Genomic DNA, 24,889 nt, shown 5'->3' with positions numbered 1-24,889 from the left:
TTACACGGCCAGGTGTTTCTGGGTGGGTGCTAAGTGTCTGAGCCCGGATTTGATCCCCAGGTCATCCTGACACTGGGGCTGGTGCTCTTCCTGCTACTTGGCCACCCTTTTACTTCCTCATTCTTAAAGTGAAGGGCTTGGAGGAGATTGCTCCTTCCATTAGAATGGATCTTTTATTAAAACACCATGTTGGCCGATCAGGCCACATGGCAGGCTGAGCAGTTACTACCACGTGTTCCAGCTACAGCAGTAGCAGTGGACAGCAGCAGCCCCAATCTGGGGCGAAACCTCAGTTTATAAAGGGAGCCTTACATAAGTAGTGATTGGTCAGTACACCTTGAATTTCCCCAGCCTGATCCAGAAGCCTGCCCACTTCTGTGCAGGTGAGCTAACTGGGAAAGGGTGGAGACCCAGTGGGGGAGGGTGGAGCTGACCTGGCAGTCAGGCACAACATTCCCCACTTCTTTTGTGCTTGTGTCAGACCCTTGACACTGCGCAGCCGAATCATACAGGACAGTCAGCTCTGTTCCCAAGGGCTGGTAGTGGGGATCTGTAACAATTAGCAATTTAACGGTTAATTGGGGCTAAATGTAATCAAGGCCATAGTCACAAGAAAGAGGAGGGGGCCACATTTTTCCATTGGTCCTCTAGTTGAATTTCTCCAGGAAAGAAGCTCTCCCAGTAGAGGCCAGGTCCAGATTTTTGGGAAAGCTGTCTGCATCTGATGTCCTCTTTTTCAGATTCCAAGGCTCAGGGGATAATATTTAGATGACTAGAGTTCAAACGTACAATACAAGAGCCATGCAAGACTAGGTTCAAACAAATAGTTCAGTTTTCTTAGCCACACAGGTTAATAGCTCAGTTAATACAATGAGGTTTTTCTCACAATTTTACAAAATGACATAATTACATTAAGTCAGGGATACACAATTAGATGTCACCAAGATAACCAAGAAAACTTACACACAAACTATACAAGAATAATAATTAACATACAATTCCTTGTATCCCAGGGACCTATTTCATTTAAGCAACACTTTTAAATCCCAGATGCCTCATGCAGTTACAGAATTTAAGAAGGAGTTTTGCTTCTCCAGTTCAGAATCTAGAGGTGACCAGATAATTTTGACTTAATAAAAATTAGTATAATTACTTAAATATTACTATATACTATAATATATAATATATATATTACTAGCTCCATATGTTGAAACTACAGAGAATTTTCCGTTTATTTATTCTTTGTTATTTATACCTTTCCTAAATCCTGTACCTGGTATAGGAATCCTTTAAAATACGAAAAAACATTTTTTTTAAATTGATTTTATCTGCCCTTTGTAAAATTATCAGACAGATCATTAACAAATTAACATTAGCTTCACTTTTACCATTATCTTATCCAATCCTTGTGCTAAAATCCAAAATCCATACCCCTGATCAAATCATGCTCAAATCATGAATTCACATAATAGAAAATTTTTAAAGCCAATTTTATACATCTGTATTTAATTATACGTGTCATCTAGTCTGATCCTGTTGCTCTCCTCAAACTTCACTATCCTGGTCAATTAGGCATCTATTTCATTACATTTTGCCTTATTACTAATCATCCCCTTGTTTGAAGGATGTCATCTCTATAATTATTCATTTATTTGGTCCTGAATATTACTTCTCAGTGAATTTGCTGTAGAATAAAAAGAGGGACAATGTCATAAGCCTTGCCAGAAGGAAAACTTCCTTAGCCTTGTTTGAGTCCAGGCATGAGTAATCTCAAGATAGTCATTCAGATAGGCACCAGGTGCTGAAAGCAAGGCTTAGGCATAAATAGGTGGGAGGTTTCCTTTTCAGAAAGAAAGGGCACAATTGGGAAATAAAGTCAGAGAGATCCCACCTGGGCAGTATCTAAAGTTGTTCCCAAACTTTTCCAAGCACAGACATCCACCTTGAACAGTTCGAAGCCTGCAGCCTCTGCCATCCCATTATCAGCTTTAATGACAACTCCTGTAATCAAGGCTTAGAAAAATAGTAAAATTTACAGTCCCCCAAATTATTAAATAGCAAATAAATATGGACTAGTGTCCTTCAGATAGGGCCATCCAAGTACCCCATCATTCCAAGCACCTGATCATTCCCCCCTTAAACAGCTAGGATCCAAAATCATTTGGGTAGATCTGTCTTATGGGGCTAGGTCTGTAGCCAGTGGCTAAAACGTGGCCAAAGCCAGGTCCAGGGGGTGAGGAGCCATGGTCTCAGGATAGTGGGTACTCAGCCTGAGATGACATCTGCAAGTGAAGGGTGCTGAGCCTAGAAGAAACAAATCTGGCAAAGAGATTAAACAAGGACCAAAAAGGAGTAGGAGGAAAGTGACCAGAAGTGGGGTTAGGATGGGTTAGTATAATCCATTACTCAAACTATTTCAGTTTCTGCCATATTTCTATAAACTACATAAACAAGATACTTAATAAGTTATTCTTTCACTACATAACTATACTGCCTTAAACAATAGTGGTTTCTGACTTGAACCTGAATAGTAAACTGAATAGTAAACATACATCCTTGTTTCACAAAGTTTGTTTATCCTCTGATTATATTCACTCTAGAAGAAAGAGATAATTCAGAAATTGAATCTTTAACATACTTTCAGTTACAAATGGTAACTTTTGCTTAGAACATGAAATAACTACAAATTCAGATCAAAACAGCCAGATCTCTTCTGCTTTTACAATCTCATTAATAAACCTTGATGAAGAAAGTTAGTTGAAAACTGTTAAAATGATCTTAAGTAGTTTGCATAACTTTTTGCACATGTTCTAATTCTAGATGAGAAATAATATTAGATTTTCCACTAAGCTAACAAAAAAACTACATCTTTTGCTGACTATGTGCTAAAAAAAATTTGCTAAAGAAGGAAAAAAATCACCTTAAACAACAAATTTCACCAATCATAGTTTAGAGCATTTTTATGGGCTGCAATCCAATAAAGATTTACCAGGTCTCACAAATGTAGAGATTCCATTCTTAATTTGATCCCAAATCCCAGGGTCCCATCTAGAAACTTCAGAAAATTCACGGTAAGTTTGAATATTACAAAATCTATACATAATTGATAAAATGACCAGAAATCTTTAAAAGTCTTTGCATAATTAAACTTGTTCTGGTATAAAAGATATAGTGCTTCATAACTAAAACAAGCCCTAACTCCCCTACCCCCACTTTTTTTTGGGGGGGGGAGTTTAGGACCTTGCCCACAAATTGTTTCCAGGGACACCTAAGCCCTCTTTTCCATATTCTAGGTTTTTCAAAATTTAGAAGAGGATTCACAGGGTCTTTTCTTCACATAATTATCAATAAGTAGTTTTTCCCAAGCATGCTATTGTAAATACTTGATTTATGAATTGAAACTTCCTATAAAACAAAGAAAAACTTAAAAGTGTATGATTTCTTAAATTACATTTCAGAATATTATAACTGATACTCTGACGATGTCAGAGTACTTCATTCACCATCATTTTCTTGTTCCTCTGACAGTATAATTATTTAATAGCATTTAGAGTATGAGAAACTGCTTCTATTATAACATATATAATACAAATGTTTACCAGTAACAATATCATAAAAAATTATGATGTACCTAAATTTAAACTTCAAACCAAAATCAAGTAATTACTAATCTGGTGGTCTTAATTTAGTAATTTCCAAATTGCTTTGCACAGAAAATTGTTCATCCCATAATCATTGGCATAAACTTCACACCTAAGAAAGATTTCACATAAGGTTGACAAACAAAAAGCAGTTAACCTCAGCTTACAAAGAGAGTTCATTCAAAGAGATTTTTTAATGCCAAGCACCTCTACATTTATCTTAGTCCCATAAATTGGGATTTTGGTGTGGATTCTTCCACCATACCCTTACTGGACAGCAAACTAAGATAATTAAAACTCTGTGGGGCCATAGAGTGAATCAATTTCTTAAATGTCAAATTAACACATACCTTTTTGATCATATAACCATACATTTCTGAGTTCTAATACCCTTGGCCTTTAAAAATGAAATATCCACAAATTTACATATATATTCAGTTCTCCATTCATGCTCACATTTCAGGTCATTTTAAAATATGCTGGGCTAAATATTCTAATAGAACCACCCAGTTTCAGCCTTTCCAAAATAACAATAGCAATAATATAATAAACCTTCAAATATGGGAATTCCCCAAAACTAATTTGGTGTAAAAATGCTCCTAATATAAATTTCCCAACACATATATTTACACACATCCAGGTTAACATATATCTGTATCCTTAGATGACTCAACAGCTTCAGAGTAGTAATAAGAAAATTGTTTTTAACATCAAAGTTCATAATTTTTCCAAATTACATAATTTAGAAATGTACAATGTCCCAAGCATTATGTATTTAAAAGTTGCTTTTATCCCATTGCTCGTTAGGTAAATTCATTCCAAACCACTTTACACAGGAAATAAATTATAACTCTATAACTTTAAAGCACTGTATACATTTTCATAATAGCCAAAATTTTAAATAAAATATCAGCATTATTATTGTCTATTTGTAACCCAAATACAATTTTAATTTAACAGATTTTATAACATAAAAACCCAAAACACATGCAATACAAAATTCAGATTTTTTAAAAATAGCTGTAATACTATTCCTACTTCAAAAATGTTTAAGTTCACTTAGGTAAATAGACTTTTAGAAACACAATACAATCTCAGAAAGCCCAATTTCCTCTCGAGAGAGGGGTTATGAACATCCCAACCCCACCCCCCTCAGTGGTCGGAGAACTCCTTCCTGACAGCTCCTTCTAGGGGTGGGCAATTTCACCTCCAGCTGGAGCCAGCAGCAGCACAGGGTGGGCCTAGGTCAGTACCGCTCGGCCTGACCCGGGAGCCAGGCTGGCCCGCCCTGCCCACCCAGTTGCTGCCATGCAGACAAGCCATTTGGCTCATAGAGGAGCTAAGGAGCTCAAAACAAAACTCTACCATCCCCAAATGAATAGGACATATAGAAAGACAGACAAAATCCAGCAGTACCAGCTGGAGCCATTACAAGTAATTACAAGCAAAATCCCAGTGTCCTGAGTTTGCTTGGAGGCTGAGGTACAGGAGTGCTTCGGCTACGTCTAGTCCTCAAATCTCAACAGAACAGATTCACTCCTATTTTGAGTTTCTGAATATACAAAAGGTCAAATGAGCTGGTTGAAATTGGGAAACAGGTGCAATCTTTCCCTCCTGGAGACCTGGGGCCCTGGAACTTCATCAGGGGCTAGTCCCCCTGGGAATCTGGGTGAGCAGATGCCTACCCCCGAGGCCGAGAGCTCTTCCTATTCAGCAAAATCTTGCTGGCTCCCCACACAGTGGCCAGGGCTGCTTCCTCCCCACCCCTCCCCTTTTCTTATCTTTCTTCCTCCAAAGGGAAGACAAGGAGAAAGCTGGAAGTCTAACAGTTTCCCTGGCTTTTTTTTTTTTTTTAAAGCAATCGGGGTTAAGTAACTTGCTCAAGGTTACACGGCCAGGTGTTTCTGGGTGGGTACTAAGTGTCTGAGCCCGGGATTCTATCTCCAGGTCGTCCTGACACTGGAGCCGGTGCTCTTACTACCTGGCCTCCCCTCCCTGGCTATTTTTTGAACACAGAAGTTGTTAGTTACAGACAGACAAACAGAAAGGCAAGCACACAAACACAACAGATAGATAACCACTCATCTCCAGAGGCTGACATAGGTCCAAAGAGCTGAAATGTGATCTAATCGATGTCAGGGGATGGTCTGGACTTTCTCAGCCTTGAGTTGTGAGCTCTGAGAAAATTTCAGATGCCAGCTGCTCAAGGAAGTCAAAGCTGAGTGGCCTCCATCCCCTGAGGCCGAGGATCTTGGGCCTTGGACAGCAACACAGAATGCCATCTATCTTGCTGGGGCCTCCAAGTGCTGTGGATTTTTAACTGAGCAAGACCCAAGTAATAATTTTAGAAGGGACCTTTTATTAAAACGCCATGTTGGCTGATCAGGCCACATGTCGGGCTGAGCAGTTACTACCACATGTTCCAGCTACAGCAGTAGCAGCAGCCAGCAACAGCCCTGATCTGGGGCAAGACCTCAGCTTATAAAGGGGGCCTTATGTAAGCAGTGTTTGGTCAGTACACCTTAAATTTCCCTAAGACTGCCCACTTCTATGCAGGTGAGCTGACTGGAAAAGGGTGGAGACCCAGTGGGGGAGGGTGGAGTTGACCTGGCAGTTAGCTCACCTCCTTGAGGTAGGGGGGTTTGTGGGGAAAACCAGGCACAACAATATAATACTATCAAAATAACATCTTTATAAATACTCCAGAAAGCAGTGCCACTTTTTTTTAAAGGCAATTTCATATATGTGTATCCTTTTGTGTGTACATTCATACACACAAACTTACATGCGTGTATAGTACCTTAGTTGGTAATAATGGAGATTAATACTATTTGCTTTGCCCCAAATCAAATGCTTACTGTTTCCCTTGATAAATGATACTCCTGAATTCTCAAAGTCAATTTATAGATCATATACTTTCTTTTTTCTTTTTTTGGAGGGGAGAAGGCAGGGCAATTGGGGTAGTGACTTGCCCAAGATCATATGGCTAGTTTTTGTGTTGTGTCTGAGGTCAGATTTGAACTCGGGCCCTCCTGAACCAGGGCCGATTCACTTTGACACCTAGCTACCCCAATGTGCTTCCTTTTATTGGCAAGTGATAGTATAATATATGGGTCTTCAACCCAAACCCTTTAACCAAGTGGACTGAAGTTGTGGTCTTTGTGGCATGATCCTTTGAAGGAGGTTTGGATGCTTAGACTTATTTCTGGTCCAGCTTAGTGGAAAGAAGAAAACTTTAAAGCAGTAAACCAGTAGTCTTCAATCAGATAATTGAGAACTGATTATATTCCTAAAGTGACTTAAATGAAAGATTACTGGAATCTTGTTGTTATTGTGCCTTTCCTGATACTCCCTCATAATTAACATGGGTTTGTTTTATATATTCTTGTGTATATGTACATATATACTTATGTTATTTTGTGTTTACTTATTATGTCTTTCCCTTCTTGGAAGTAGGGACTTTTTCATTTTTATCTTTGTGTCACCATGGCTTATCTCAGTTCCTGGTGCACAGTAGACTTAATAAATGCTTGTTAATTGATAAAATAATGCTTTAACTCCATGAGACAGCTATGACAATATTGCTAGTACTTATTTTTTTTTGAATGAGGTCCAAAGCAGAAGTCTTTGTTAGGCAGTGTTGCATTGTCTTAAGTTTATATTTCACTGAATCTGTGAATCACACTCTTCCATGCTCATTTCATTCTCTCCATCAGTGGAGATCACAAACCATCCTTACCCTTTCATGCAGTGAAATTCTTATTCATGTTATAAAAATCCTTCAGAGAAGATCCACTCAATGGAGCTGGAGACCTTCTATGTATATGCCCATATACCTTCCTTATATAGGTAGATATACATTCCACTGGAGCCAGTGTTCTTACTCGCTGTGCTGCTGCCTGGCTGCCCCAATGATTTCATTTTTAAAACCCCCAGACTTTTATGTTCTAAAAAATACCCTTTAGAAATAGAATAATTTATTTCATTATTTATTAGTAGTTGAATTTTTTTTTTACTATTTCAGTTATTTGGGGTGTTTTCAAGTCAGATATTCTGCCTGTCTTTTTTTTTTTTTTTAAACAGGAATGTCTTACCATTCCTATCCTTTATTGAATATCCATCTTTTTTCATTTATCAATTAGCCTTAGGTTTTCAGAATATGGGTTTCATTGACCATCTTTGCTTTTTGAACTATATTATTTCATTCCCTACTGAGGTCTCTAATAGGTACATAAGTCTTGTTTTATTCAAATTTAATTTATATTTGAAGGTCATTTGGCTGCTTGAAAAAATTCATTGTCACTGGAATTGTTTGTCCTTGGAAATTTAAATACACATTGTTTTTGAAGTATAGACTTTTTATTTCTGGAAGGTAGTCTTTGGATTCTTTTGTTGATACTTTTTCTGTATTCACAAATTCTGGGCAGTTTTCTTCTGTCATTTACTGCATTATATAATACTTAAGTTTTTAAATTTATCATGTTTTTCTGGAATACTTAGGTTACTTAAAGTGTCTCTGTGCATCTTTTCTTTGAGATCAGTGACTTTATCTTGTGTAGAGGATCCAGTATTCTTTTAACAATATTGCTTTTTGCTTCTCTTACAGATTGTGTGTACTTCATTTTAGGATATGTGTATTTTATATTGATTCTCTCTTTTGCTTCTTCAGAGAGTCTGTAGAGTTTTTTTTGTTTTATCAGGCATTGGCTCAATTTCCATTATTTTGTATGTTTATTGTAAATATATATTTTGTAGCATTTATTGTAATCAATCAGGTGCAATATATTGTAAAATTTAAAGAATTTTGCAATCTTTTTGAGGTTTTAGTACATATCTTAATTTTAATATCATCTATTGATTTATCTGGTGGGTGATGGATTTTTTTTTTTTTGGCACTTGTATTTTTATTGCTGAAAAGTGTTTTGTAAAAATAAAGGACACATATGGAAGATATTGAAATGTTTAAAAATTGGCAATTTTTCAAATAGATGCATAGGTATTATTTCTCCTTAAGATTTTTTTAATGCTTTATTGTAATAAGAATGTAAATTTTGAAGATCTTCCCTGCCCCTAGGCTAATGTGCACCTGAAGCCTGGAGTGGGGGAGGCTTGTTTTTCAGTAGATACTTCTTGATTGGCCAGTGAGTCAATAAGGTTGTTACATTCTCTGAGCCAGGAGAAGGCTATATAAGCCCTGATGTGTAGCTTTGTTTTTGGACTCACTTTGAGAAGTGTTCTGTGATTTGATCTGAATTCTGGGAAGCCGTTGTTGAGAGTCCCCCGGCTTTGAAAAACCCAGATGTGGAAACCCAGATGTTGACTGGGTATGGATGTAATGGTTGGACAGTTTGGAAAGCTGTCTACTTGATCTGTTTCTGTCTTGATAATTCTGTCTGTATGCTTTGAAGTTGGGGTGCTGACCTTTTTCCCCTGAATAAGGTAAACGATATATGTCTGACTGTTTAAAGTAAGCTTGTTAACCCATTTTGAGTTGCTTTCCTTTAACAAAGCAGATCCAAGAACCTGTATGGGCAGCAAACCCTGAGGACGTGCTTGGGGTGCTTGCTGCTACATTTATTAACTTCTGATTTACATCATTCATTTCCGTCAGATTTTGAGTTACAAATTTTCTCCCCGTTTTTCCCCTACCCACCACCCCAAAATAGCAGTCCCACAGGATATATACTCTCCTCCAATCTGCGCTCTCCCATATTTTTTCCCATACCCCTTTCAACTTTTCCAGTAGATGTCTATGCCCCATTGCCTGTATATCATTTCTCAATTACATGTAAAATAGTATTAATAATAGTATATATATATATATGTATATATACACATATATATTTGAATGTTTGATTTTAAAACTTGGAATTCCAGATTCATTCCCTTCCTCCCTTGTCACCCACCCTTACTGGGAAGATAAGCAGTTCAGTATAGGTTGTACATGTGTGGCTAATGTAAAACAATAACATAGTAGATACATTGTAAAAGACTGACTATATTTCCCTCCCTCTTATCCCACCTCCCACTTGTTTTATTCTCTGCTTTTATCCCGTCCCTTTTCAAAAGTGGGTGCTTCCAAATTCCCTCCCCTCCCAGCCTGCCCTCCCTTCCATCATCCCCTTCCCTCCCTACTCTCCTGAAGGGTGAGATACCCTATTTAGTATATATTTCATTTCTTCCTCAAGCCAAATTCAGTGGGAATAAGGTTGACCCATTCCCTTTTGCCTTCCTGTTCTTCCCCTTCATTGTAACCATTTTCCCTTGCCTCTTCTATATGAGATAGTTTACCCCATTCTGTCTCTCCCCATCTCCTCTCATTATATTCCTCTCTCACCTCTTAATTTCACCTTTTAAGTATCATCCTTTCCTGTTAATTTGGTCCTGTGTCCCCTATCTATGTATATCTGTAAACATATATGCATATATTCAGATATGTATTCATATGCCCATATACCTCATATATATATATATATATATATATATATATATATGTATGTATTTCTATTCCCTTCAACTACTGAGAAAAGTTTCATAAGTTACAATTATTGTTTTTTCCATGTAGGAATGTTAATAGTTCAACTTTGATAAGTTCCTTATGATATCTTTTCCCTGTTAACCTTCTCATGCTTCTCTTGCTTCTTGTATCTGAATGTCAAACTTTCTATTCAAATAACTCTGTTTTTTTCAGCAAGAATGCTTGAAAGTCCTCTATTCCACTGAATGACCATATTTTCTCCTGAAACATGATACTCAGTTTTGCTGGGTAGGTGACTCTTGGTTTTAATCCCAGCTCCTTCGCCCTCCGGAATATCCTATTCCAAGCTGATCCCTCAGTGTAGAAGTTGCCAGATCCTGGGTTATCCTGATTGTGTTTCTACAATATTCAAATTGTTTCTTCCTGGTTGCTTGTAATATTCTCTCCATAATCTGGGAATTCCGGAACCTGGCTATAATATTCCTAGGAGTTTTCTTTTTGGGATCTTTTTCAGGAGGTGATTGGTGGATTCTTTCAATCTCTCTTTTGCCCTCTGGTTCTAAAACATCAGGGCAGTTTTCTTTGAGAACTTCCTGGAGGATGATTTCTAGGTTCTTACTTTGATCATGGCTTTCAGGTAGTCCAGTAATTTTAAAATTATCTCTCCTGGATCTATTTTCCAGGTCAGTGATTTTTCCCATGAGATATTTCACATTGCCTTCTATTCTTTCATTTGTTTGGATCTGTTTAACAGCATCTTGATTTTTTATAAAGTCATTAGCTTCCATTTGCTCCAATCTAATTCTGAAGCGATGATTCTCCTCATTTGAGCTTTTGAGATTCTTTTTCCATCTGGCAAATTCTGCTTTTTAAGGTATTTTTCTCCTCATTGCCTTTTTGAGCCTCTTTTGCCCTTTGAGTTAGTCTATTTTTTTAAGTTGTGATTTTCCTCAGTCAGGCTGTTGACTCTCATTTCGTAATTTTCTTGCATTCTTCTCATTTCTCTTCCCAATTTTTCTTCCACTTCTCTTATCTGCTTCTTAAGGTCCTCTATGGCCAGTAACCAGCTTGTATTTTCCTTTGAAGCTTTTGGTGCAGGAGTTCTGACTTCACTGTCTTCTTCCTGTTCCATGCTTTGCTCCTTTTTGTCCCCAGAATAGGAGTGTAATGTTGGAATCTTCTGTCTGCTTTGTTTCCTTTGCCTGGTCATGTTGCCCCTCAGTCACTTGACCCCTGGGCTTTTTGCCACAACAGGACTCTGCCACCAGACAGGGGAGCTTTTGTCCCAAACGCTGGGGTTTTCTCAGCTGCCGTAGGTATTAGAAGGGAGCCCTCTCTGAGGCCTCCTCACACTCTGGCAAGCTGGACACACACCCCAGGACCTCCACCCTAGACTGTAATCCAGATCCAAAAAGGTTTAAAGCAAGAGCGATTACCCCTCAGACTGGTATTTGGTCCCCCTACACCCTGCAGGCCAGGAGCTGAAGCTGCCACATGGCGCTGGCTGTCTGTGCTGGCTTCTCGCCCCAGGGGCAAAAGCCACATACTCCCACTTACTGGGTCCCAAAGTCCAGACTGCACTGACCTCTCACTTTGTCCTTCGCATCTATGTGTTGATAAATCTGGAAAGGCCACAGCTGCTGCAGATCTGGAGTCCCTCCTGCTGGCAGCTGGTCAGATCCGCCCTGGGGCTAAAGTCTTGGCGGGGCTGGGCTCGGCTCCCAGAGCACTGTGCTGGCTGATTCCTGCTGGCCTGCTGGGCTATCCTCAGCAGGAGGTTAGCTTCTCTGTGTCATTTTGTGGGTTATGCAGCTCCAAAGTTGTTCAGAGTCTCCTTTTTACGTGGATTGGGGAAGGTGGAAGCCAGAGCAGTGGGGAAGTCCTGCTTCTACTCTGCCATCTTGACTCTTCCCCCTCTGGAATTTTTTTTTAGAGTTTTTTTTTTGCTTTTTTTGGAGGGCTGTTGGGGTTAAATGACTTGCCCAAGGTCACACAGCTAGTTTTTTTTGGTGTGTGTTAAGTGTCTGAGGCCGGATCTGAACCCAGGGCCTCCTGACTCTGGGGCTGGTGCTCTATTCACTGGGCCACGTAGCTGCCGCGGGGTGATGGATTATTATATTTTCTTCCTGTTGAAACTATGATGGTCTTAGTTATTTCCCGTCATGTTTTGCTATCACTTTCTTACTCCTTCCTTTGATGATGGATATATCTTTGGGACTGGATTGCATAGTTGTCTCAGCCTTCTCCCACCTCATGGGATTTACTTTTCAGTCATGTACCTGATAGTAAAGATAGTCTACTATTGATGTCACTTGTGAAAAACTTCCTGTTCCATATTATTACCCACATTGTGTATTAATTACTCAACATACTTTTTATATAGATGGGAAAGTGGCATATTGATTGGTTGTGGTTGTGGTCACTTTTTCTTTTTAAGTATTACTAAATATTGAGATTTTTTTTCTGTGCCATTGGTTTTTTTTCCCCTTCTTCAGATATATTGTGAATTAATCCCTGAATGTCCCACAAGCCATGTCCAACATTTTATGCAGGAGATTTCCCTGGGGTAAAACTCCATGTAAGAGACAAAAGCCAAAGAGGTGATATCCCAGGGTGGAAGATGGTTTATATGAGCCCACAAAGGGCTTGGAAGGGCTTTTGGATTGTCCTTTTGGAAGAGTCATGGATTACATATGACTTTCCTCCAGTGTGTAATGAAACAGGACTTTAATTGCTCTTAATCAATTTGCAGTCTTCTTTTAATGTCTTTTAATCTCTTACTCATATAGAAATTGATTATTTATACAACTATATGTCTGTTTTATGAAAATTGAACTTGCATGTCAGAACATTGACATTAGATTTTAACTTCTGTTTTGTTTTAACTTTTAATTCTCCCCTAGACATTCTGACCTGTCCTGTATTTGCTTAAAGGCAGTTATTTTTTTTTGAAATTATTATCTATTTTATTTTTAGTTTACAACATTCAGTTCCACACGCTTTTGAGTTCCAAATTTTCTCCCCTTCCCTCTCCTCCCCTCTGCCCTCCTATGGTGGCATGCAATCCGATATAGGTTCTATAAATACCTTCACATTCAACATTAGTCAGGTTGTAAAGAAGGATTACAACCAATGGAATAAACAATGAGAAAGAAGGAACAAAACAAAACGAAAAATAAAAAGCAAGTAGTTTGCTTCAATCTTCATTTAGACTTCGTAAAATCTTTCTCTAGATGTGGGTAGACCTTTCTATCCTGAGTCTTTTGGAGTTCTTGAAGCCTTGATTTGCTGAGAGGAGCCCAGTCTATCAAAGTTAGTCATCACACATATGATGTATCTGTAATTATGTACAGTGTTCTCCTGGTTCTGCTCCTCTCACTCAGCATCTGTTTATATAAATCTCTCCAGGTTATTATGAAGTCCGTCTGCTCCTCATTTCTTATAGCACAATAGTATTACATTTCATTCATATACAACAACTTGTTTAGCCATTCTCCAATGGCATCCCCTTGATTTCCAGTTCTTTGCCTCCACAAAAAGAGCTGCTATAAATATTTTTGTACATACGGGTCCTTTTCCCACTTCTGTGATTTCTTTGGGATACAGCCCTAGAAGTGGTATTGCTGGGTCAAAGGGTATTTTATAGCCCTTTGGGCATAGTTCCAAATTGCTTTCCAGAATGGTTGGATCATTTCACAACTCTACCAGTAATGCATTAGTGTTCTAATTTTCTCACATCTTCTCCAGCATTTATCATTTTCCTGTTTTGTCATGTTAACCAATCTGAGAGGTGAGATGTGGTACCTAAGAGTTGTTTTGATTTGCATTTCTCTAATCAATAGTGATTTAGAGCATTTTATTCTTATAGATATCTTTAGATATATATATATATTTCTTCCTGTGTGAAAACTGCCTGTTCGTATCCTTTGACCATTTATCAATTGGGGAATGACTTGTATTCTTATAGATTTGACTCAGTTCTCTGTATATTTTAGAAATGAAGCCTTTATCAGAGACACTGGTTGTAAAAATTCTTACCCAGTTTTTCGCTTCCCTTTTAATCTTGGTTACATTAACTTTGTACAAAAACTTATCAGTTTAATGTAATCAGAATTATCCATTTTGCATGCTTAAGGGAAGTTATTGATCTTTTTTTTTTTATTCTTTGGAGTGGGAGGGGTAGGGCAATTGGGATTAAGTGACTTGCCCAAGGTCAGACAGCTAGTATTTGTGTTAAGTGTCTGAGGCTGGATTTGAACTCAGGTCCTCCTGACTCCAGGGCAAGTGCTCTATTTACTGTGTCACCTAGCCACCCATGAGCTCTCTATTCTAGCCAGACTGAGTTGTTTTAATTAACACACATTTTGAGTTCTTAACTGTAGTGCCAGTGCAATATTTACAGTGCCCATGATCACTGTAGAGATGGGGACTATAAGTATCACATGACCTATCGCAAAATATGCTGAACTCTCCAGATAAAGGATAAAGCTGAAGGATTTATTTAGACACCAGAAAACCGAATCCCAAAACCAGTAAGCCGAAGTACCAAAGATATTTACAAGCCATAATAATCCTGAGCCACAGCATCCTTTAGCCTTCCCACAAACTAATACAAGATCAATATTTACTCACAAAACTTCCATCTCTTTAATGCACTCCTCCTCTGTCCCCAACTGTCTGCAACTGTCTCCAGCTGTCAGACTCGAGGTCTCCCAGCTTCTCTGTGGACTCTGCTTCTCCTCAGCAAATTCTTCCCACCACAGGCTCCATGTGACTACATTCAGCCTGTCAGGGGGCAGAGATTATCTTCACAGCAGGGGAGCTTCCTGTGGGCTCTAGGGGGCAGAGTTTACTTTCAAAGCAGGGGAGGTCTTCAAACTCCCCCCTGGGTCTATTAAAGGGCAGGGAAGATACTCAAATTCCCATTCCCATTACATTAACTATAATCATTTGTACACAGTGCTTCTATTTCTTTTGTCTGTCTAAATTCTCACATTCTGATGCCAAGCCAAGCCCTGTTTTGACAGGAGTAATCAAAGAACCCTTTTTGGGGAGAAGATAACGAAGTAATTTTTCCCTTCTTAATTTTTTGGACTTGAACTCTCAGTAAGAAAGTTGTCTCTAACTGTGTAATAGTTGCCTGGGAGCATTGAGAGGTTAAGTAATTTGCCCAAGGACTCATAACAGTGTATATGTCAAAAGGTAGGGCCTATATACAATTCTTAATCCAATCCACAGTTTCCCCTGAATTGTTATGATATTTCATGTGTCATTTTTATAGATTTTTGGTTTCCATTTTATTTCTCTTCCGATTTTTAAATACCTCTTTTGTGCTTATAGGTGAATAGAACTGGCCTCATCTAGAAGCCAGCTTCCTTTTCTTCTGGCCTGATGGAGCTCATACACATGCTAACACCTTTTCCCTAGTTCCCTCTGTTGCTCCATTCTCTGGTTGAGTACTATTGTAGTAGAATTCATACCATGCTGTTGTCCCAAGCAGTGCAAGCTCTCTGGAGTGAAGTTGAAGGTGGGGGGTGAGGGAGGTGGGGAGGAGTCAGAGTTTTGTTTCAAGCCCTTTGGTTGGCTTTTATACCCTATAAGAGAAGTGGCTAGTTTGGGGGAAGTCTTGAGAGGGGAAAGTGCTGAGTGCATTAGGGGTTAGCATTTTTTGCTGTTACCTCAGTAGTATTCTCAGTATCTTTTACCTTTAGAAGAGAGCTGAAATTGCTTCATATCTTATACATAATTCTTATTTTAGAGAGGATTGAGAAGTTTTAAAGATTATAGAAAAGGTCTAGGCTTACATCTTGTTCATCATGTGATCACACAAATCTGGGTATACTCTATTTTTATTCATGAACCAGATTTCAGTCCTATTTTTTCCCTTAAGATGAATTGAAAACTCATTTGCCATATTATTTTACGAAAGCAGACATATTAAAAAATTCAAATAAGTAACTACTTTCCTATTGAATAGTGTTACAAGCTTCATCAAAATCTTTCAGTTTTATGCAACAAATTTGAACACAGGTGGAAATGGTAAATTGAAGCAGAGGTCTCACTTTTTGGATAACATTTCAAATGAATGGAATCAGAATTAAATTTTTCTTTAAAAGTAAAATTGCCACTATTCATGTTTTAAATTTTACTATATATATGTGTGTGTGTGTATATATCCACACACACATATAGGTAGATATAGATATATGCATGTATCTATAGCTATATCACAACAATCCTTTGAGGGAGAGTACTAGAGGTGTAATCGTTTATATTTTACAGATGAGAAAACAGGTTCTGAGATTAAGTAACTTGCTCATGGTCACATAGGAAGAGGGAAAAAGAACAAGAATTTATTAAGCTCCTATCGTGTATCTGGCACTGTGTTAAGTGCTTTACATGTATTATCTCATTTGATCTTCACAACAGTCCCAGGAGGGTAGGTACTTTTATTATGCTCATTTTAGAGCTGAGGAAACTGAGGCAGTCGGAGATTAAATAAATTTTCACAGCAACACAGAGCTAGTGAGTGTGTGTGGTTAGATTTAAACTCAGGTCTTGACTCCAGGGCCTACCACTCTATTCTGCTAAGCCACCTAACTGCCTGTTGTTTCACTCAGCTGCTACTAAGTGTCAGTCAGAATTGAAATTTCACATCTCTTCTGACTCCACATACATAGTACTTTGTCAGCTATTTCAGGTTACTTTAATAAGTGCAAACAAGATAAAGAAAACATATACTTAGAGCTATTTACAATTAAGAAACTAAAGTAAACAATAATGCATTTGCTGTGACCTTTGTATGTCTACTTTCCATTTGTATGTTAAAAAAACATAGTCATGGGGCAGCTAGGTGGTGCAGTAAATAGACCATAGGCCCTGGAATCAGGAGGACTTGAGTTCAAATCCGGCCTCAGACACTTAACTTAACACTTAACTTGCCCTGTGTGACCTTGGGCAAGTTGCTTAATGCCAATTGCCCTCCAAAAAGGAAAAAAAAAGCATAGTCAGTGTGATTGTTAGTTGCATTTTCAACCTATCTGGGAATTTAGCTTTGCAACTGTCTCTTCTAAGATTATTTGTGAAATTATTTAAAGCTTCTAGGGATAAGGTTTTGTTGTACAAAAAGAATGAGAATTTTTGATCATAGATAACATGTTGCTGCAGGAGGTACACATTGAGCTTAAGTTTTTTTTCTTTGAATCTTTAACACTCAACATAGTGCCTTGCATATGATATAATAAATGCTTGTTGGGTTGGAATTATTTCCATTTTTTTTCCTTTTTTTCTCTCGTTTTGGTGACTATTAGCATTTTTCCCCCTTGATTAAACACTTCTTTTAAGGGTATTGCTAATTAGAGGACAGATGCCAGAAACTTTTCATGTTCATCCAGCTTATCTTTTGAAGGTACATTTTGAATAATGTACACAATTATTAATTCTTGTAGTTAAAAATTACAATGCCTGTACAGTGTCTCAATACCATTTTATGAATTAGGAGTCTAATGGCATAAGGTATTTAATTGTTTCTGGAAGTTATTTTGTTCCCACAAGCATTATTCATAGCAGAATATTCTTACACTGTCTTTAAGCAGTAATAATAATAATGATATTTTAAATCAGTAAGATTATGGTATCCCCACAAAGTGTCGAATACACATTTTAAAGAGTGTCATTCTATAAAACTTCTTTTTGTTCATCATGAAAATTCTAGCCGTAATAAACCTGAAGTAATTTTCTGTTTCTCCCTTAAAGATACTAAAAATAGTATTGGTTCACACAGTCATGTAACATGTGTGACATCTTATGTTGTGGTCTTTTATTTAACTCAAATTATTATTTAATAATAGGAACAAAACATAAGAACTAAAATCATAAAGAGTTTTCTTTTGTGGAAAACCGGTAAAAAAATTTACAGCAAAGTTCTCTGATAGAAGCTTCATTTCTCAAATACATAGAGAACTGAGTCAAATTTATAAGACTACGAATCATTTCCCAATTTGTTAAATGGTCAAAGGATATGAATAGTCAGTTTTCAGAAGAAGAAACCAAAAACTAAAGTCATGTGAAAAAATGCTCTAAATCACTGCTGATCAGAGAAATGTAAATTAAAACAACTCTGAGGTACTATCTCACAGCTATCAGATTGGCTAATGTGACAGAAAAGGAAAATATCAAATGTTGGAGGGGATGTGAGAAAATTAGTTTGATATGAAACACTGTTTGTGGAATTGTGAACTGATCCACTCATTCTGGAGAGCAATTTGGAACTATACCTGGAGGGCTGTACTATCTTAAAGAGATCATAAAAAAGGGAAAAGGACCATTTTGTACAGAAATATTTATAGCAAGTTTTCTGTGTGTGTATGGTGGCAAAGAATTGGAAATTGATGTGATACCTGAGAGTTGGGGAATGACAGAACAAGTTGTGGTATATGATTGTGATAAAATGGTGTGCTGTAAGAAATGATGAGCAAGTTGGTTTCAGAAAAACCTGGAAAGACTTACATGAACTGTTACAAAATGAAGAGAACAGAACCAGGAGAACATTGTATGTAGTAATAGCAATAGTGTATGATTATCAGTTGTGAATGATGTAGCTATTCTCTGCATTACAGTTATCCGAGACAATTCTGAAGGACTTAAGATGAAAAATGCTATTGTCCTCCAGAGAAAGGATGATGATCAAAACATAGTTTTTTCTAAAACTTTGTTCATTTTTCTTTTCTTTTTTTTTTTGGTCTTGTTTTTGGTTTGTGTTTTCTTTTGCAACATGGCTAATAAGGAAGTATGTTTTGCATGACTACACATGTATAATCTGTATCTAATTGCTTGCCTCTCAGGGATGGAAGAGATGAGGGAGAGAATTTGGAACTCAAAGTTTAAAAAAATGAAAGTTAAAAATTGTTTTTACATGTGATTTGAACAAAAAGTTGTTAAAGAGTATTCTTTTACATTCTTTGTTGGATTCATTTCTTTCCTTCTTTATTTCTAAGATTTGTCATCTAATGAAAAATCCATGCAGAAGAAATAGAAATGGCAGGCTTCCTAGATAATTTTCGGTGGCCAGAATGTGAATGCATTGATTGGAGTGAGAGAAGAAATGCAGTTGCATCTGTGGTAGCAGGTGTACTGGTAAGTCATCAAGAAAAAAAAACATTGGTTAATATAGTATTATTTCTGATTCTCTTTTTACATTGTAAAACCAATTCTATTTTGTGGTATGCTTTTGGATTATGAATGTCATTGTAATTTTTAAAGTATTGTTTCTATAATCATATACTTCCACTAAAGGCCTATTCCAGTGTTTGTTTTGTTTTGTTTTTGCTTTTTAAGGGCTAGGTAGGGCAATTGGGGTTAAGTGACTTGCCCAAAGTCACATGACTAGTTTTGTGCTAAGTGTCTGAGGCCAGATTTGAACTCAGGTCCTCCTGACTCCAGGGCCAGTGGTCTATTCAACTGAGCCACCTAGCCACTCCTATTCCAGTGTTTTTTACTTTGTTGGTGTTCCTGAATACACAAAGGCTAAATGGAACCTGCTAGGGTCCTATCAACCTGGGAAGGCTTTGAGATTAAACCAGTATTTAGAGGTTTATCACATGAGGAATGACAGACTCTTTTGGCTACAGCAATTCATGAAGACTGCAGAGTTTTTACAATTTGTTTTGATTTTAGGAATATCCATATAAATGGAAGAATTATAGATCTTTTCAAGTGTTAAGGAAGCCAGCAATATTTCTCAGCATAGTTAGCAGGACATCTTTTGCTTTCCAATAGAAATCTTAAGAGTTAAAGGGACTTTCCAGGTCATCTAATCCAACTACCCAGATTATGAATTTTATCTGAATGTTCCTCATATTTAATATTTCCAGAGATGGGCAGCTAACTCTTCTCCCAAAGTAGTCCATTTTGTTTTGTGCCTCCTACATTTAGGATGTTTTTCCAGATTTGTCTTACTATAATGTCTACTCTGGGCTCACTTCTGCCTTCCTAGCCAGGAAGTCTACTGTTTCTTCCATATGATTACCATTAAATATGTGAAGACTCTTTTCCAACTAAATAGGCCTAGTTTCTTCAACTACTCATGCAGCTAATATTTATCAAATGTTTAGTTGTGCTAGGCATTGGGGATACAAAGAAAGGCAAAAACAATTCTTGCCCTCGGAGACTTAAAAAATCCCATTTTAATGAAAGTGACAGTGTATAAACAATTATATACAAATAAGATGTGTACAGGATGAATTGGAGGTAATCTCATAAGGGAAGGCATTACATGAAGGGTATTGGGCAAGTCTTCTTGCATAAAGAAAGTGGGGCCTTAGCTGAGATTTGAAAAAAGTCAGGGAATTTAGGAGTTTGAGATGTGGAGGGAAGACATTTCTGACAAGTGAGGAACAGCAAAGAGATCAGTGTCACTGCATTATAAAGTATATGGAGGGGAGTAAATTTAAGAAGAATGGAAGTTAGAAAGGGAGGGGTCAAGTTATAAAGGGTTTTAGGACTTTATGTTTGAAATTGGAGGTAAAAGGGAGCCATTGAAGATTTTTTTGAATGGAAGGTGGTCGTCGTTGACCTTGTCAGTTGTCAAACCTGAGCTTTGGAAGATCACTTGGATGACTAAGCTAAGAGGAGGGTGAACTAGAGTGGAAAGAGACTTGAAGCAGGGAGACCAGCCTGAAAGCTAGTACAATACTCTGGGTGTTAGATGATGGCGGCCTGTACCAGCATGGTGGCAATGTCAGAAGAGAAAAGATGGAAAAACCGAGATGTTGTGAGGGTATAATGAACAGGACTTGGCACTAAATTGGATATAATGGTGAGAACAGAGTTCGGAATTGAGGATGACCCTAGGTTGTGAGTCTGGGTGATTGGGAGGATGGTAGCACCCTCATCACCATTGTGGAGAAGTTAGGGGAGACATACTTTTTTTTTGGCAGGGGGAGGATAGAGTTTAGTTTTGGACAGGTTGAGTTTAACATGTCTATGGGACATCCAGTATGAGATGTCCATCTAGTAGGCATTTGGAGCCAGTCTTCATATGGCATGATTTTGAATCCCCTCACCAATCTGCTTATCTTCCTCTTGCTCATTATAGGTTGTCACTCTGTTTAAATTAATATAGCTTAAGATCACATTGATACCAAACCACACTGGTGACAAATAATAACATTTTATGTTATTTGATGTCTTTTACTCAAAAACCACTTTCTGTTCACATTCCCTTTGTTTTGTATTAAATTTGAACAGTAGATTGTTTTTAACCTAAGTGTAGGACTTTACATTTATTCCTTAATTATTAAATTTATTATTCCAGTTTTTGAAAAGTCTTTTTCATGTGTATTCTTTTATTGTTAAATGAAAAAATATGTTAATATTAGTTTTTAATCTCAGCTTTGTATTGTGTGTAAATTTCATAAAATGTTATACCTATTTTAATCATCCAAATAAATGATTGACAAATGTACAGAATAGAATAGGGTCAGTATCAAGAGTCCTTGGGATACTTACACTTTAAGAACCCATCTGTATGTTGACATTCATTCATTCATTCATTCATCCATCCATCAGTACTGCTTAGAGCTAATACTTCAGCTGCTTCCAATTTCATCTATATTGTTGTGTGCTTGAATGATTTACTGAAATCTTGGTTAACTCTGTCTTTGGTAGTCCTTTGGCCTATCAATCAAGGGAATACCAAAGGCACATCAGTAATTACTTGATATACCTCTAACAACCATGAGCCTTCTCTGCTAACCAAGGGGGGAAAAACATTTACAATCAGAGTCTGCTGGTTATATGTGACATTTTCTGCTCATAGTTCCCAACCTTCCCAGTTAAAAGACAGATTCATTAACTCATTTCTTCTCTGGGGCCAAGATTTGCATGACTTTATTCTTATTTTGGACTTTTAATGATCAGTTTCCTTTTAAGTACTCACACACTGCTCCCTCAATTTAGTACTAATAGTTTATTTCAGAATGTTATCAATAATTTCATTAAGCTCATGGTTTGAAATATCTACCTTCTTTCCCTTTTTCATTAGGACTTGTTTTCTGTGTCAGGTTCTAGTGTACCTCTTGCATTTGCTATAGTTGAATTCTTTTTAAGAATAGCAACTAGTTAAGTTCTTTCTTACTCTGTGCTTAGGTATTTGTTTCCTTTTAACTATTTTTTGTTCTTTCCTGCCTGATGAAAAATTAATTTTGCTTGTAAGGAAAACAGTGGGAAAATTAAGTAATTATGTCTTTTTTGCCTTTGATTATCATCCTCCCATTTCAAACAAGTTCTGTACATTGCTTGATTTTCTTCAAGGTCCCTTTCATATTGAGATTTAGCTTTCTTGAGGCTAACAGTAATTCTTACATAAATATGCCATGTTTGTAGTCTTTTTCGACAACTTATGTATGCCCTTTTCAGTTTTTGTATGTCTCAAATCACTGCACTGGTGAATTGTATTTGGTTTTTTAGATAAATGTCTTTTTTTCCTCATCAAAATAAATTATCTAAGCCTTATTAGAATGCATCAGTCGAATGTAAACTCTATCAGGGACAGACTGTGCCTCACTTTTGTATTTGCATCCCCAGTATTTATCATAGTAGGTAATACTATTCATTAGAATTTTATCTGTGAGAACCTCATTCTTACTCATTTTAGGGGGAATGTTAATTCTATATCTTGTTTTCAAGTCCTTTGTTAGAGATTGCATGTTTTATATTATATCACAGCTATTTAGAACTATAATCTTACAACCGGAACTCAATAGTATCATTTAGTTTTAGAAATTACTATGGCACTTTGAGCAAGATGGAAACAAACTGTATTCAGAAAACCTTATTAAAATCCGTAAGAAATGAATAAGAATTCAGGGGCAGCTAAGTTGGCACAGTGAATAGAGCACCGGCTCTAGAGTCAGGAGGACCTGAGTTCAAATCCAACCTCAGACACTAACACAAAAACTAGCTATGTGACCTTGGGCAAGTCACTTAACCCTGGTTGCCCTCCAAAAAGCAAAAAAAAAAAAAATAAGCTCAATGAGTTTAGAAAAACATGGAAAGACTTGCATGAAATAATATTTAAAATAACATACGTGGGAATATACTTCCAAAACAAACCCAGGACTATAAAAATAAAAAAAATCATGAAGAAATGAACAAGGATTCAAAAGAATTTTTAAGTAGCTGTGGTATAATTAAATACCAAGTGTTAAAAACAAATTATCATTGCTAAAAGAAATATTTTCAAGATCATTTGGTCACATAATACGCAGTTATTTTTTTTTATAATGTTTCTTTTGATGGAAAAACTTTTAAAATAGATTAGTGGTGGTTTGTTAAATTCTAAGTATTTTGTAATATTCAAGCCCTATAATTTGGCAAAACCAGTATTTGTTATTGATTGTACAGATGAATGGACAGCAATCAGTAAATGTCAGGTAGTATAAGGCAGCAGTACCACTCTGAAGACGTGCTGTCCTCCCACTGTGTACAAACTTCTCTTGTTATAGAATGCATTGACTGTCCCCCTTTAGTTTTTGTAGGCTAGGGGAGAAGTGTCAGAATGTAATGAAGACGGGGAAGAGGGAGATATATTTAAATTAACAAGAGAGTTGAAGCTGTACTGATTAATTTTTACCCCTTTCCTAATATCCTTATAAGTAGATTTACATGTCTTCAAAACTTTTAAAAGCTGTATATAGGTAGCACGAAAGGAAGCATAATGTAGTATTTAGAGAATTTTAAGAGTCAGGAAGGTCTAGCTTCAAGATCTACCTCTGACACATTGACTGTATGATCCTATAGGTTAAGTTGGTGAAAATTTCTATGCTGATGAAAATGCAAATCCAGTAAAAACATATAGCATATACTATAAATATATGCATATATTTATAGTATATGATATATAATAGTGATATATATAGTAGTATAATAGCATATACTACAAATAAATAAAAATTGTAATAAACAAAAATTTAATAAATAAAAAATTTACTTTTTGCCTTTTTTTACGAAAGATTCATAATAGAAATATTTTAATAAAGGAGATGGGAAAAGTTTATCAGTAAACTGAATTGTAGTGCATTATGCTAAGCTGGAAGGGAGCGATAGGAGGAAGTACAAAAAATTAAATTAAGTCCTTGTATTCATTGAGCCTAATTCTGGTCCTGAGAATATTAGAAATAGTCCCAGGGTTTAATAGATAAGCATTATGTTGGCTGTTTTTTGAAGTTTTTTACAGGTTGGTGGATAATGATTGATGCAGCAGTGGTATATCCTAAACCAGAACAAATGAACCATGCATTTCACACATGTGGAGTGTTTTCCACATTAGCTTTCTTCATGTAAGTATGAAGGTAATTCTAAAAATTGAGATTATAATTTTTCTTAGAATAGGTAATATAATGTCTTGCTTTTTAATGTTGGAAAATGAGAAACACTCGGAATATAAAGTTTTCCAAAAAGAAGTAATAACATTAGATCCTGTACTTTGTTCTAACTTAAGTAGGAAGAAAAGTTATCCTTCAAGCTGAATAAAGTGGGCCTGTTATACATGTTTCTGAGTTCTAAAACATTTTTTCGTGTAAAATTATTACCTGAATTTTTTCCTGAAGTCCCAAAATTATTCAGAAAAATCTTGTCTTTCAATACCCGAAGGGTACTCTTCAATAGTAATGGTGGCCTTGGCCTAATCTAACACTGCTATATAGACTTCATTAAAAATAAAAATAAAAAGACGACTACATAGTGAAACTGAGTCCTGATTCATGACATA

At 36.8% G+C, this 24,889-nt stretch overlaps 1 protein-coding gene across 5 annotated transcripts in view; it reads left to right on the top strand.

Annotated features, from left to right (window-relative positions):
• The window catches only part of TMEM50B (transmembrane protein 50B), a 54,435-nt gene that overhangs the window by 3,143 nt on the left and 26,403 nt on the right, over positions 1–24,889 (top strand). For all 5 annotated transcript variants that reach the window (XM_069074930.1, XM_069074927.1, XM_069074929.1 and 2 more), the window contains exons 2-3: positions 19,116–19,254; positions 24,346–24,458. In XM_069074930.1, coding sequence (XP_068931031.1) covers positions 19,156–19,254; positions 24,346–24,458 — 212 coding nt within the window. In that variant the 5' untranslated portion in view covers positions 19,116–19,155. The remainder of the gene's footprint in view (positions 1–19,115; positions 19,255–24,345; positions 24,459–24,889) is intronic.

Source organism: Petaurus breviceps, unplaced genomic scaffold (genome assembly GCF_028583685.1).
Source record: "Petaurus breviceps papuanus isolate PSGF00001 unplaced genomic scaffold, PetGlider_PUasm1.0 90897, whole genome shotgun sequence".
In the NCBI taxonomy this organism is placed as follows: Eukaryota; Metazoa; Chordata; class Mammalia; order Diprotodontia; family Petauridae; genus Petaurus; species Petaurus breviceps.
Note: the sequence above shows the minus strand (reverse complement) of the source record. Positions and strands in the feature narration are given on the sequence as shown.